Raw genomic sequence first — 12,885 nt, forward strand, 5'->3', positions numbered from 1 at the left:
ATCCCAGATTCTGATGTAGACCTACATCTATAGCTCCCTCTGTCCACAAATCATCTCAGCCCATTTATAGATTACTCAAAACACATCAATGGGTTTAAATGTCATTGTTTATAAGGCATTTCATACAAAAGCAGAGCATGAGTGTACAATAAAAAAAAACATGAATCCTCTATCTACACTATAAGCCAATCTACCACAAAGTCCAAGCTACACTACATCACTCTCCGGTCAGTGCAGACACCTCCTGAAGATGCCGTCTCACCACCTCATCCAACACTTACAGGCCGCCTCCATCGGAGTCTCTAGGTGGTCCTGGTGGAGTCGGGCGCCCATCTGTAGCAGGGCGATGTGCCCACCACGAGGCAGCAATGCCAAGGCCAGTGATGTGCCCCCTCCACTCTCTTCAGCATGGCACAGGTCTGCCAACGGTGTCTCGTCCACAAAGCCGGCAGTGCAGGCGCACACCTAGTCATGCATGTGGATACCCGCGTCGATCAGTGCCAGCGTTCACACACGCACTGTAGTTCCCACCATCTGACTGCAAGATCTGAGAAGGAAGAGAGTGAAGTGTTTCAATTCAAGTCAGGTTGACTTTTCAAGCCCTATGTCTAAGTGTTCAATTTGATGAAGAAACCTCAACAACTGGGGTCTACACAATTCATTAGTCGGATTCCGTTGCAAAAGTGAGTGTTTCTATTGGACAAATTTAGGTTGGTCCCTTCCCGTTTTGTTCAGTTTGGTGTTTGCTTCTGTTTGGTTCCTAGCGTCAACAATAAACAGTTTCCGTTGCAAAACATTTCGCAACAGAAGAAAAACTATGAACAACTAATGAATACTCCCCTGAGAACATGAAACTAACTGAGAAAAACTTAAAATGGGTTCCAAATCCCAAAGACTGGATATACAACCGCTTTCATTCCCCATTTTAAGAATAGTGCAGATTCCACCACAACCCATTTCATCATTAATTCAGATCTGAAATAGCTGATACCTTGACATAAATGTCTATTTGAGAGCGTGGGTACAGATTAGTCAACACCGCTGCCATCTAACGTCTGCTTGAGGTGAAGGCTCATCTCTGTGGACTTGCATTCCCCGTGGGGTCTCCTCTTCCTCTCAGCTGTGCTGAAGGTGGCCATACTGTACTGGCAGTTGATGACTGCGCGGTCATGGAGATATTGTTTGTTGTTATCTAACTAACGTTAGCTAGATATCTATCTATCCATCTTGCTAGCTTAGAAATAAACGTACTTAATGAGGGCCATACACAACTGCCAGCGCTTTGGTATTTCCCTGTTCTATGTATGCAGACCCGTCAGCTTGGGCAAATAAACCCATACGAGCGGGTACTTTGCGCCGCTCAGTAGCTTTTCTTCCATCTACACGATATCGGTGGTCAGACAATAATTCCAGGCCTGCCATCTTTGAATGTTTGAACTGGAGTACAACTACGCACGTGTGTTATAGACGAAATTACCCACACGTCCATGAGTAGATATGGTGGTTTTAGGGATTCAAAACCGAAGACGATTTGGCGACCTCATCAAGAGATTTACGATGTATTCATTGCGCCGATTCTGTTGCAGAATGTTTTACAATGTTTAATCCAAACGGAAAACGTTTTGCAACGAAAACGAGAGTTTCTATTGGACAAATTTGGGTTCGTTCATTTTGCTCTGTTTGCTTCAGTTTGACTCTTAAACAGTACACGTACGTTTCCGTTGCAAGAGGTAACGAATAAACCGTTGGTATAATCTGTGTTGGAACTAGTCACCAGGACTAGGGTTTGAGTCCGTCAGGGCACCCCCTAATTAACTACACTGGTGTCAGGAGTTGGAGAGCACCATTGAAAGCATGTTCCAGCCTAGTTTTAGGCATATTTCATTGTTCATAGAATGTAGTGTACTAAAGTTCAGATCCACCATACATACAGTACTATTCTTACTACTTCAGCTTCTAATCAGCTTGAATTCTACATGTAATACATCTCCTACTTCCATATAAATGCTTAGACAGCTGAAGCAAGCACACACATTTTATTCAGGAAAGGTAAACATTTGTGAATTGTAAACAGTAAAACAAAAGATTGACATAATTTCCTCTGAATTACTTTCATTTATAGCCAAACTCTTTGAAATGATTGTTGTTGTTATGCCAAATCTAATATTGCTGGAAAATTACAGTATGAAGTTATTAACTAAGTGGGCATATGCGTAAATGATCCAATACAGCTAGAATACTTCATATTTGGTAAATGTAGTAGTAATTAAAAAATACATGAACATTTCAGTCATGATGTGTAATGTAGCCTCTTGGATGTCCTGATTTATATAGTTTGACAGAAATAAGACCCACATAAAGAGCAGTATGCTGTTACGTAAAGAGCAGTATGCTGTTACGTACACCACAAGATTACAAAAAACATTCCAAACTTTGACACTTTTAAAAATAAAATTTATTAGCATCTCTAATGTGTATAAATAAAAACATATGAAACAATGCATATACTGTACGTATAATGTAATGAGCTGAACAATGACTGGATTATGTGATACAAAGGAGCAGTCTTGTTTTTTAGTTTTAGTTTTTTTTGCCAGTATGTCTGTGAGAAAAAACATGTACCTTGAAATCAAGCATTTTAAACAATATGCATACCTATAAGTTGCAACTCTACATTCTGTCATAAGAATGAAACAAACAAGGAAAGGAGAGAGGTCAAGAACAGCAATAGGGGAAAAACATGGAAAACAAATTGTTTTGCGATCCCTTCTGAGAAGCTTTTTAAAGCGTTTTAGCATCAATATATTGTTATGAAGTGTGTACTGGTTCCACTAACAATGTTGAGGCAAAAGCTACAACACTATACACACTGAACTGATCAATTTAAAGAGTACACCATATTCACTAACGCATATGGAGCTCCACAAATTAATTTTTTAAAAGGGTCCTTTTTTATTAGCGGATCTTACATTTTAGGGACCAAAAAGCCTTCAGTTTTAATCCATGGATTAAAATAAGGTAAATTAAAAGGAGAGATTATAAATTCTAGAATTTCTCTGGCACAAACAGAAACAACAATCACTGTTTTGTTAATTTCTGTTTGTAATTGGGTTCGCCATTCTCTGTAATGACTTCCCTGTTACAGGGCCAGAATACCAATGGGCCAGAGAATGGGCACTTTGTGGGGTGTTGGAATTGGCTCTCTAAGGCAAAAGGCAAAGAAAGGAAGGGACCTCTCTTCCTCGGTCACCCAATTAGTTGTATTTTGGTCATGCTCGTAACACTCAAGGGTGTTTAAAATGTCTTAGAGTGACAAACATTATACACAAAGGACAAATACTATTTCTGAAAGATGGCCAAAACATTGTCCTAGTCCAAGGTGAGAATATGTTTTTCTTGAAAACCATCTCAGACTTGTAACAGACCAAGAATATAAACTTTTGACAACTAGAGGCAATGCCCTACAAAACCACACAATCATGTGCGATACTGCCACAGGCAAAATCGGTTTGAAGTTACACTGCGTGGACTTATAATATTCAATTGGCCTTTGTCTCATATAGTAACTCTGTTTCTGGTTTTCCTCCTAAATTGAAAAATATCACAGCTGTAAAGGGGAGCACAACATCCATGACAACAACAACTGCTACAAAGTTCAAAAACAGAGTGGGTAGAGTTTTGTTTTTTTAGGTGACGTGTCTGCTTTAATATGCAAGTGTGTGTGACAGTGAAGGTGTTATCATCGGCACCCAAGGATCATGGCGACCTCATTCAGCCTTGTGGAATGAAGGAACTACTTAGTAATAGTTGAACAATGGTCTCTGCTCCAACCCCAAGTCTTTAGAAGAGTGCAAAGATCCCCTTATTTTTCACGTGTGTTTTAGCCCTGATATATCCACGTTCACACGAGCTAAAACTCGGAAAACTCCTTTGCGCATTTTTCCGTTACGGAGACGCGGATCTCCTCCTCCTCGTAGTCGTCGAAGTTGCTTGTGTCTCCAGCGCCTCGACACTTTGGTATGAACGGGGCTTCCACCTAAAAACACAGAGCAGCACAACCAGGAGAAGAGTGAGGGAGTTTGCCTTAGAGGAAACAAAGCCAGTACTTGATATTCTAGAGATGCCTAGGTAACGCCTCCTTTCAGCAAACTACTTTATGAAGTTATTCTAGTGAGTAAAATAGAAAACATTATTATTACTCTATATAAAGACTATTGTTATTTCAAATTGCTACAAAAGCCATAAACAATATCATTAAATCATTGTTCAAAACAAGTGTTAGGCCTAGTACTTTATCTAGTCTAGGCGGCAGAATGAGTTTCAAATCTGTAGGGCTTGTTTCTCTTATCCATAAAAATACTCATATCAGTTATATTAGCACATTTGCGGCATTTGTTCTTCCATAAGGATCCTTCCGACCATTTGTCTGTTTAAAAAAAGTGACGGGATTTCACTTAGTAACTATAGTAAAGCCTGCATTAAGATAAATCAGAAAAAAACTATGGCTGATTTGGTGGGGGGACAAAGCACATCTTTGCCTGTTTGCTAGTTGTTCGGTTTCAAGCCAAACCAGCAGACCGAAGTCACTTGCAGAATATGCAAAAAGATTATCAGGGCAAAAGATGTACAGAGTACAAACCTCTGTCAACATTTACAAGTCCATCATCCTGCTGAGTTTGCTACTCTGGTGCAGAAAAGGTGAACATGCAATGGTAAAAATCGCCCAACCCTACAATGCTCAAGAAAGTTCTACTGGACATCAATAATGTTTCATAAAAGTTAGGTGCTATGAAGAGCAATTCAACTTTGCATTGTTTGTCCTCATCTTCCAACAAAGCCTTGAACGTACCTTCCTCTCGTAGATGGCGATCCAGTCCGTTGTTGCGAACCACTTGTGTCCCTTGATGTCGTTTACACCGTTCTTCAGGTTGCCATAGCGTTTGGTCAGGTCCACCTGCAGCAGGTTCCTCAGCAGGTCCTTCAGGTCAGAGCTGAAGTGGGATGGGAAGCGGACCTACAGGGGGACACATGTTGAGGTTTGTCTAAATGGTAATGTATTGAGAAACGTACATTTGCTCCTCATTAGCCCTCTAAAGCAAGTGACTGATTTAAGACGGAAGAGGCTTTCACAACAAACATAAGCCAAAAGCCAGACAAGCCTTCATTTGACAGCTAACTCCCACTGAGTTTAGTTTACTTAATGAGAACAAGACAGGTGTTCAAAATGTGTTAAACTGCAGGTGAAATAGGTTGGCCAGGTTGTAAAATGGACTTGTCCTTACCTTTCCAGACACAATCTTCTCATAGATCTGAATGGGCTGGTCAGCGAAGAAGGGAGGGTATCCAGCAGCCATCTCATATATAAGGACCCCCAGGGCCCACCAATCCACTGCTTTGTTGTAGCCCTACACACAGCAGAATGACAATGTAGTTCACATTCACATATCTAATCCAGGGCAACAAACTGTTGCATCTCTTCAATTGGAGTGATTTCATGTACTGTGTGTATGTCACGACTCCCACCTTGCTGAGGATGATCTCTGGTGCCAGGTACTCTGGAGTTCCACACAACGTCCAGGTTCTGCCTTTTACCCTCTTGGCGAATCCAAAGTCGGTCACCTGACCACCAAGAACACGTAGTCAGTAAAGCAACATAGCAGAGAAAACACAACCCACCACTACAGTACAGTCCATAGGGGGTGATGTGTCCCGCAGTGCTCTAGTTGGGTCTGTGCTCACCGGTACACAGTACTGGCACCTCAAATGTTCTACTGCTCGAATACCAGTATCTCTGGTGAAATATTGGCTCTAAAATATGAACGGTGATGCTGTAAAATGAAAATGACCCACTTCAAGCACTTCACATATACCTGGATGTAGCCGTGGTGATCGATTAGAAGGTTCTCAGGCTTCAGATCTCTGTAAATAAGGTCAAGTGAATGAAGGTACTCAAACGTCAGTACTATCTGGGCTGCGTAAAACCGTGCGTGCGGTTCACTGTGAAGGAAGAAAAGACAGAAGAATCCGTTAAACTGACAATATAAGGTCAGAAAATTAAACAGTTGTAATTAACTACATAAGCACTGAAATAAAAGTATAAGTTACAAGATTATCCAAAACAAATGTTCTATCGACAAATGGAAAATCTATAAACAATCTGTAATCAACCTTCTTTTGTGTTGTGGTGCAGAAAGTTCAGCAGACAGACACTCACCTGAACCTTCCGATTCGTCTTAGATGTGAGAACATCTCTCCTCCTGGAACGTACTCCATCACCATGTACAAATTGGAGTTGTCCTGTGGAGGGACACAAATCCATACAGATACTGAGATGATAATAATTGAATAGCCTAATAAAGAGGCCAGATTGAAAAACACTATGACTTTTTTAGTTTTGTGAACTGTACCTTGAAGGCATAGTCAAGTCTGACGAGGAAGGGAAAAGACACAGCCTGCAATATTCTCTTCTCGTTTAGCGTGTGTTCTATTTGCTTGAGTTTCACCACCTAATAGACAAAGACGTGATCATCAGACAACTGTATTGACCGACAAATGACATTTTTATTTACTGTTAGTGATGGCATGACAAAACAGCACAGAGGTTGGGGGAGGGGTCCGTTTTTAAATTGCATTGAATTTCAGTAATGAAAATGATATAATAATAATCCAGACACTCACAGGTCAGATCATATCTGTGCTAGTGATTGGAGGGGCCAGGCAGACATTACTGCCGCCAGTCCTAACACTACACAATGATACAGTACTTATGTTAAGCTACAATCTAACAACTACAGTGTTTAATATCATTTCTGACCCCCTTTTTTTTCCCTTCTTCTTCTTCTTAAAAAATAAAAATAAAAAAGGGGAGTGGAGGTGATAAATTGCCAAGTCTACTCAAATGTACATCAGTTACCCATCCTGCAATGTGTTACAAAAGGCCAGCTATTTTCCACTGGGCACCCACCTTTTGCTTGTCCAGTATTTTCATAGCGAAGAACTGCTCTGTTCCTTTATGTTTGACCAGCATGACTCTTCCGAACGAGCCTGTACCCAGGGTCTTTAGCCTGTCAAAGTCATCTAGGCCCGTTGTGCTCTGGAATGGGTAATACAAAACATAGAAAGTGGATTAGGCGATAATAGATAGACCTCAGCAGCAGTCCAAGTCTTTTACTCAGTTAAACTTAGATATTCTTCACATCCACTCTCCTCGTCTCCTTTTCAGAACACATTGGTGAAGTACCTTGGACCTTCTCCCCCAATACGGTTGAGAAGGCCAAGAGATAGAATGTGAGGAATAGCAGAAAAAGTAAATGACAAATAATCCCCAAACCCTGGATTTGTAGTTCCAGGCAAGGCCTCGGAGCATTGAAAACATCTCACCTGTGGTGGACATTCCCATTTCCGTAAGAAGTCTTCTTTGGCTTTGGCTAAAAACTCTTTCACTGTATGGAAGAAAGGTAGAAACACAGGCACAATTAGCCCATAGGAAGGAACTGTCAGTGAACGCATAATGATTGATTCCTATTTAATGACTTTGGATTGCATGGAGCGGGCAACAAAGTACAAAGGAAATCTTAAATGGAACCTTATCTGGGAATTCTAGAAAGGTGCTGGGGATCAACAGTGACAAAATCAGTATGAAGTGGAACTTAATGGAGACAAAGACAGGTAAGGTGTAACTAACCAAACGCCCATCTGCATTGAACATCCACAAAATACATGTACGGAGTAAAGGGAAACAAAACAAAACAGTTCTGTTTCTAATGTTACAAAACACACCAACCAAGACAGGCAGTCTAAGTAAGAAGTGATGCCAAGAGCCCTATGTCATGTTTCTCTTTTTTAAATGGAGAGGGGGGTGTAAGAATTCACTAAGACAGGAGGAGAGACTGGTCCCTCATGAAGCATGAAGAGCTCTTGAGCATCACTTTCTTTCTGCACTGACTGTGCATTAGGGCTTAATACTGTTGAGGGAAAGGCTCTGACACTCACAGCATTGTTTTTGACGAGCAAGGACAAACCAACATACATGGAAAAACATAGCAGACAGCAGATATCCAGAATGACAGAATGCAGATGACAAAAACATAGAGGTTTAGGTAATGGTTTTGGGAGAATATAGATCGAAGCATATAGTGAACCTCTACTACAAGCCAAGCTTGGGTTCATTTACAATAGAATCTTCTGTCATTTTGGGAATCTAGTGGAAGAATGGGCATACCAAAAGTCTCTATAGATCACCCAAGGATTTGCAGGAACAATCACCCACATGGATGGGATGATGTGGAAGAAAGAGACAGAGAGAGATAGATTTATGTACTAAGAACAAGTATATCAGATCAACAAACATGGACCATATGCAGTGAAGAACAACAGAAGTTGACAGCGAAGGAAAGAAACAGTAAGAGAGAGAGTTGTCATTCTAATCCTGTGATTTAGTTTGACACAGGAAAAACACAAGACTGTAATAAGAAAGGTTATTAAACGGACTCATGTGAGTATGAAAAAGTCACAACACGCATGACAGAACTACATGACTAGGATCGTATGAAATTATGTACAAATACAAAGATCTACTGTAGTAAACCGAATGCTTCAATCAATGTGCAGTTCTTTTTTTATATAGGCTACTCTGTATGTTGAACCCCTAAATATCCTACATTACCCTGGACTGACAAGTAGACTACTGTATTGTAGGGCCTGAACAATACCAGTATCTCAATATTTTTTACATGGCAAAAATAAAAACACAAAGCAGACCAAACTCTTTGGTACTTTAAAAACCTGCTGTATGTAAAATATTGTGTGTTACAGCTTGGAAAATAAATACATGTGATTCTGGATGACAACACAATGATGTATGTTTCCAACATTAGGGTCGTTTCCCTAAAGAAGTAAATCTGCTTCATGTTTTGTTTCCTTACCACGATGCTAAGGAGTATCGTGATACTGGTATCATCCCTGCTCTACTGTACGACATTCAAGAAGGCAATATACGACCAAAGCTAATGTAAATGTTTACATTTTTGACAAGGCACCAGAGCTGGTCATGGTTTACTGTACTGAATGTGAATCGAACCTAGGCTAATGTAACAGGGTTAGTTATGTTTACAATTACAACCGCAGAAATGTGTATTTAATGTTTATGTATTATAATTGGTTGGTTCAAGTCAGATGTCAATAAGGTGTAATGTCATTGGCTAGGCTTGCAGATAGATCGCGAATGTAAATTCTTCCCAGTCTGATAATTCATGCAAGAGGTAAATCACGTTGTGAAATAATGTATTCTATTTACAATGTGTACAAGTTAGTTCACTATGTACATTTCCTGATGTATTTATACACACACACACGTACAGAACCCATTAGATATTGGGGGCTTCCAGTGATGTGCTTTTGTACGCATGTTATTGCTGTACGAGTGATTTAGCTAGTATGTCCTAAAATGTAATGGTAGCATTAGCTCCCTGCTAATACACTCATGCTAAAATCTGCAGCCATCAACATCAAGCTAAGCACATCTGATGTGCTGTCCTTTGGCTATCATCACAGGAATAAACAACAATCAACTGGGGTCTGTCTAGAAATTCTTTATTACACAATGCAAGAATTAGGAAGTACGATCAGATCTGTTACACATTTTTTACATTTACATTTTAGTCATTTAGCAGACGCTCTTATCCAGAGCGACTTACAGTAGTGAATGCATACATTTCATGCATTTTTGTACTGGCCCCCCGTGGGAATCGAACCCACAACCCTGGCGTTGCACACACCATGCTCTACCAACTGAGCCACAGGGACACCAAGTGTCCAGTATTGTATAGTAGAATGTACACCTGAGTACAGTAGTACAAATCAGGTTTTAGAAATGAGCACCACTACGCTAATATTTTTAGAACATGGTTGGCTAATGTAATGTAATGGTTTTCCATTGAAAATGTGAGGCTAACATGTTTATAAACATTGAAGGCTGTGACATTGCCACAGAATTCAGTGTTAGAATTAGTCTATTCAGCATGATTTAGTTATTGTGTCCACTCCCTCCCTGCCAATCTGGGAGTGTTTTGACATCTCCCAAGAGCCAAGACAATGAGTCAAAGGTGCTGAGGAGGTTAGCAGGCTAGCGCAACACACACATGGGCTATTATCAGGAACCAGGTTGCTGGCTCTGAACAGCAACAGGCCACACAAATCTGTAGCAGCAGCAGCTCAGGGAACTGTATCAGCTTAGACAGGTTTAACACTAGAATCTTGGGAGACTGGGGCTCATGTCAAAACTAGCAAAAAAACAGAGTGCAGGCTTTTGGTTGCACTGATCAGATCAAAGAACATTGCTTGCTTCCAGAAACACAGGCAGATACCAGAGGCTGGCCAGGTTCCTGTGCCTCTGCCTGGTCTCTTCCAACACTTCAATAAATCTCATATAAACAGATTAGCAGCATCATAAAGTAACAAAGCTTTTAAACAACCCAGATGCATTTAAGTACTACCTACCATAAATATGTTTCATGTTAAAATATAAGATACAAAAAGTGAAGTGGATGGAACAGCATATGCAAACTCACAAGTCAGTGGCATTTCCTGGACTCACTTACGTGAGATTACTTTGCCGCATGCAGTTCACACAAATGTAGATCTGGACACAAACCAATGGCTGTATAGGCATTCATGGGGAAACATTTTAAGTTTTATCACAGCATGCTGTGCATTGATTATCAGCATACGTACGTCAAAGTGTACCATTGCCAATTAATACAACCCCAGTGCTAGTTGCGTCAAAGCTTGTAATACCGCTTATCCTCTGACGAAGGTCTGATGACAAGCCCTTCCAGTCAATGACAAACTGTGCTGTGTGTGTGTGTGTATCTGTGTCTGAGTGGACCTTCACATCACTAAGATTAAACAAAGACTCTAAACAAAAAAGACTTGTGAGATAAGTCACTTGGAGAGGTTGTATTTCGGGCCTGGTTTTATGAATGAGAAGAGGGCATTTGTCATTTCTTCACCATATTTGGTCACTGTTTAGCAGTGCGCAAGGGGGTAGAGGGAAAGCTGTATATATGCAGCATCTCAAGATGTGGAGGTAGAGGCAGAGTCTGATAATTGAAAACAACTATTCAAACTACTTATCCTTAGTGTGGTTAAACTAACATGTAATTTAAAAATATATATCTACAGTTTATATTTGCAGCATTGGAGTGAACTTCTGGTTGCTAACAAATAATCTATTTACTTTAGCTAGTAAGACTACAAGTTAGCTAAAACATATCTCTGGAACCTACAAATGCAATATCAAAACAGGCCTTCATAACTACTCAATAAGACTGTGAGACCACCACATGTCAGATGGTCCAGAATGGCTATAAAGCTAACGTTACTGCTAGTAGCTGGCACTGCACATTACTCTGGCTTGGTGATGTCTCACGGGCCTGGTGATGGCTAACGTCAGCTAACGCTGACATAAAACTAGCTCTCATTGACCTAGGTAGCTACTGACAGTAAAATTGCATTCAATACAACTCGATAGCTAGCAATCGACCTAGCTAGCATCCTATTCGGTCTGGATACGATAACAAGATAGAGGCTAGGCCCTTTCCCCAGCTAATCCCCCCGGTATCGTAAACCGTTAGGTTAACGAATATCTTGCTTGAGAATTGCGTTTTGGTTGCCCGATAATAACTATATAGAAACATTGTTGTTACATAGTTCACATTACAAATCTCTAGCTAACGTTAGCGAACTAGTTGGTTGCTAACTAACAGTAGCCATCCAAGTGAGTCCCTGCCCCGAAATAAGGTTGCCAATGACAGAGAACGGGCTAAAAACGTCCCACACTAGCTAACTTACTAACTCAAAAACAATTCTAATCAAATGTATTTATATAGTCCTTCTTACATCAGCTGATATCACAAAGTGCTGTACAGAAACCCAGCCTAAAACCCCAAACAGCAAGCAATGCAGGTGCTAACTAACGTTAGCTATAACATTAGCAGCTAGATAGGCATCTGGATCAGGTTGTAACAATTTAGCCACATAGTTACTAAACCATCTTTGATTTTGCTACATATTCATTTGTCGCTAACTAGCTACCTAGGATTAATTCACAAACCATTTACTATATCCTGCCTCGCAACATGTTTATGGTGTCATTAATGTAAATGTGCACAACATCAGGGATAAGTGAGCTTGAGCACTCCCGATTGTCATGTTGTCCATAAAATGCTTCAAATGTCAACATTACATTAGCAAATGTTAGCATGCTAACTGGCTAGCTAACGTTAGCAGTATAGATTATGCTCAGCGACCATCCCAACTCACCGCTCTCAAGCTCGTTGCCTTTCTTGGCGGTAGCAGTGTTTCCCATCGTATGGAAGACACAGTGATCGCTTAGACTGCGGGAGATTGTGGTAACGCTAGCTAGCTACACTGCTGTTGAGTGGTGTTCCCCTCGTATTCGTCGTAGCTAGCTACAATCGTTATTTTGGATCTATATAGCTAAATATGTTACAGCCAAATATGAAAAGAGCCCAAATCCCCGTTCACTACCCCCCTTTAGATATTACCCTTCCTAGCTCTTCTCTATCTCGCTGACATGCAGCTAGCGGTCACTGATATCACTTCTCCCCAAAGCATTCGTTGTTGATGGCTTGGTCAAAGACGTTCTGTGTGACGAGATATCGCAGCCAATCTTCATCTTCGGTGGAGTATAACGGCGGTTGGAATACAATATTAATGGTGCGTTACTGCCACCAACTGGACTGGAGTATAAATCCGTTACACGTTGTTAAAAAGTAACATTAAAATAACAATAACGAAGCAATATACAGGGGGTACCGATAATGAGTCAATGTGCAGGGGTACAGGTTAGTCGAGGTCATTTGT

At 40.6% G+C, this 12,885-nt stretch overlaps 1 protein-coding gene and 1 pseudogene across 2 annotated transcripts; both read right to left on the reverse strand.

Annotated features, from left to right (window-relative positions):
• Nucleotides 1-217: 217 nt before the first annotated feature.
• On the reverse strand, nt 218-1,422 carry LOC106569264 (exosome complex component RRP41-like; annotated as a pseudogene).
• A 1,015-nt stretch (nt 1,423-2,437) lies between these two features.
• On the reverse strand, nt 2,438-12,676 carry LOC106569146 (cAMP-dependent protein kinase catalytic subunit beta). Of its 2 annotated transcripts, XM_014140177.2 has the most exons (11): nt 12,322-12,676; nt 8,222-8,230; nt 7,381-7,442; nt 6,965-7,093; nt 6,408-6,506; nt 6,215-6,297; nt 5,871-5,997; nt 5,524-5,619; nt 5,283-5,405; nt 4,850-5,014; nt 2,438-4,036 (listed from the first exon to the last, which is right to left on the reverse strand). In XM_014140177.2, the coding sequence occupies exons 1-11, from the start codon at nt 12,365-12,367 to the stop codon at nt 3,911-3,913; spliced, it is 1,065 nt and encodes a 354-aa protein (XP_013995652.1). In that variant the 5' UTR covers nt 12,368-12,676; the 3' UTR covers nt 2,438-3,910. The 2 variants fall into 2 exon arrangements, with proteins under 2 accessions (XP_013995652.1, XP_013995653.1); XM_014140178.2 differs by lacking the exon at nt 8,222-8,230 and having other exon boundaries at nt 12,322-12,675.
• Nucleotides 12,677-12,885: the final 209 nt, after the last annotated feature.

This window comes from Salmo salar, chromosome ssa14 (assembly GCF_905237065.1).
Source record: "Salmo salar chromosome ssa14, Ssal_v3.1, whole genome shotgun sequence".
In the NCBI taxonomy this organism is placed as follows: domain Eukaryota; kingdom Metazoa; phylum Chordata; class Actinopteri; order Salmoniformes; family Salmonidae; genus Salmo; species Salmo salar.

Bases quoted from the DNA above. Each gene is read 5' to 3' on its own strand.
- LOC106569146 (XM_014140177.2), bottom strand. From the start codon at position 12,367: ATGGGAAACACTGCTACCGCCAAGAAAGGCAACGAGCTTGAGAGCG. The intron at 5,406-5,523 runs GTGGGAGTCGTG...TGCTGTGTGTAG, and splicing joins CAGAGATCATCCTCAGCAAG to GGCTACAACAAAGCAGTGGA. The intron at 5,015-5,282 runs GTAAGGACAAGT...GTCCCCCTGTAG, and splicing joins AGAAGATTGTGTCTGGAAAG to GTCCGCTTCCCATCCCACTT.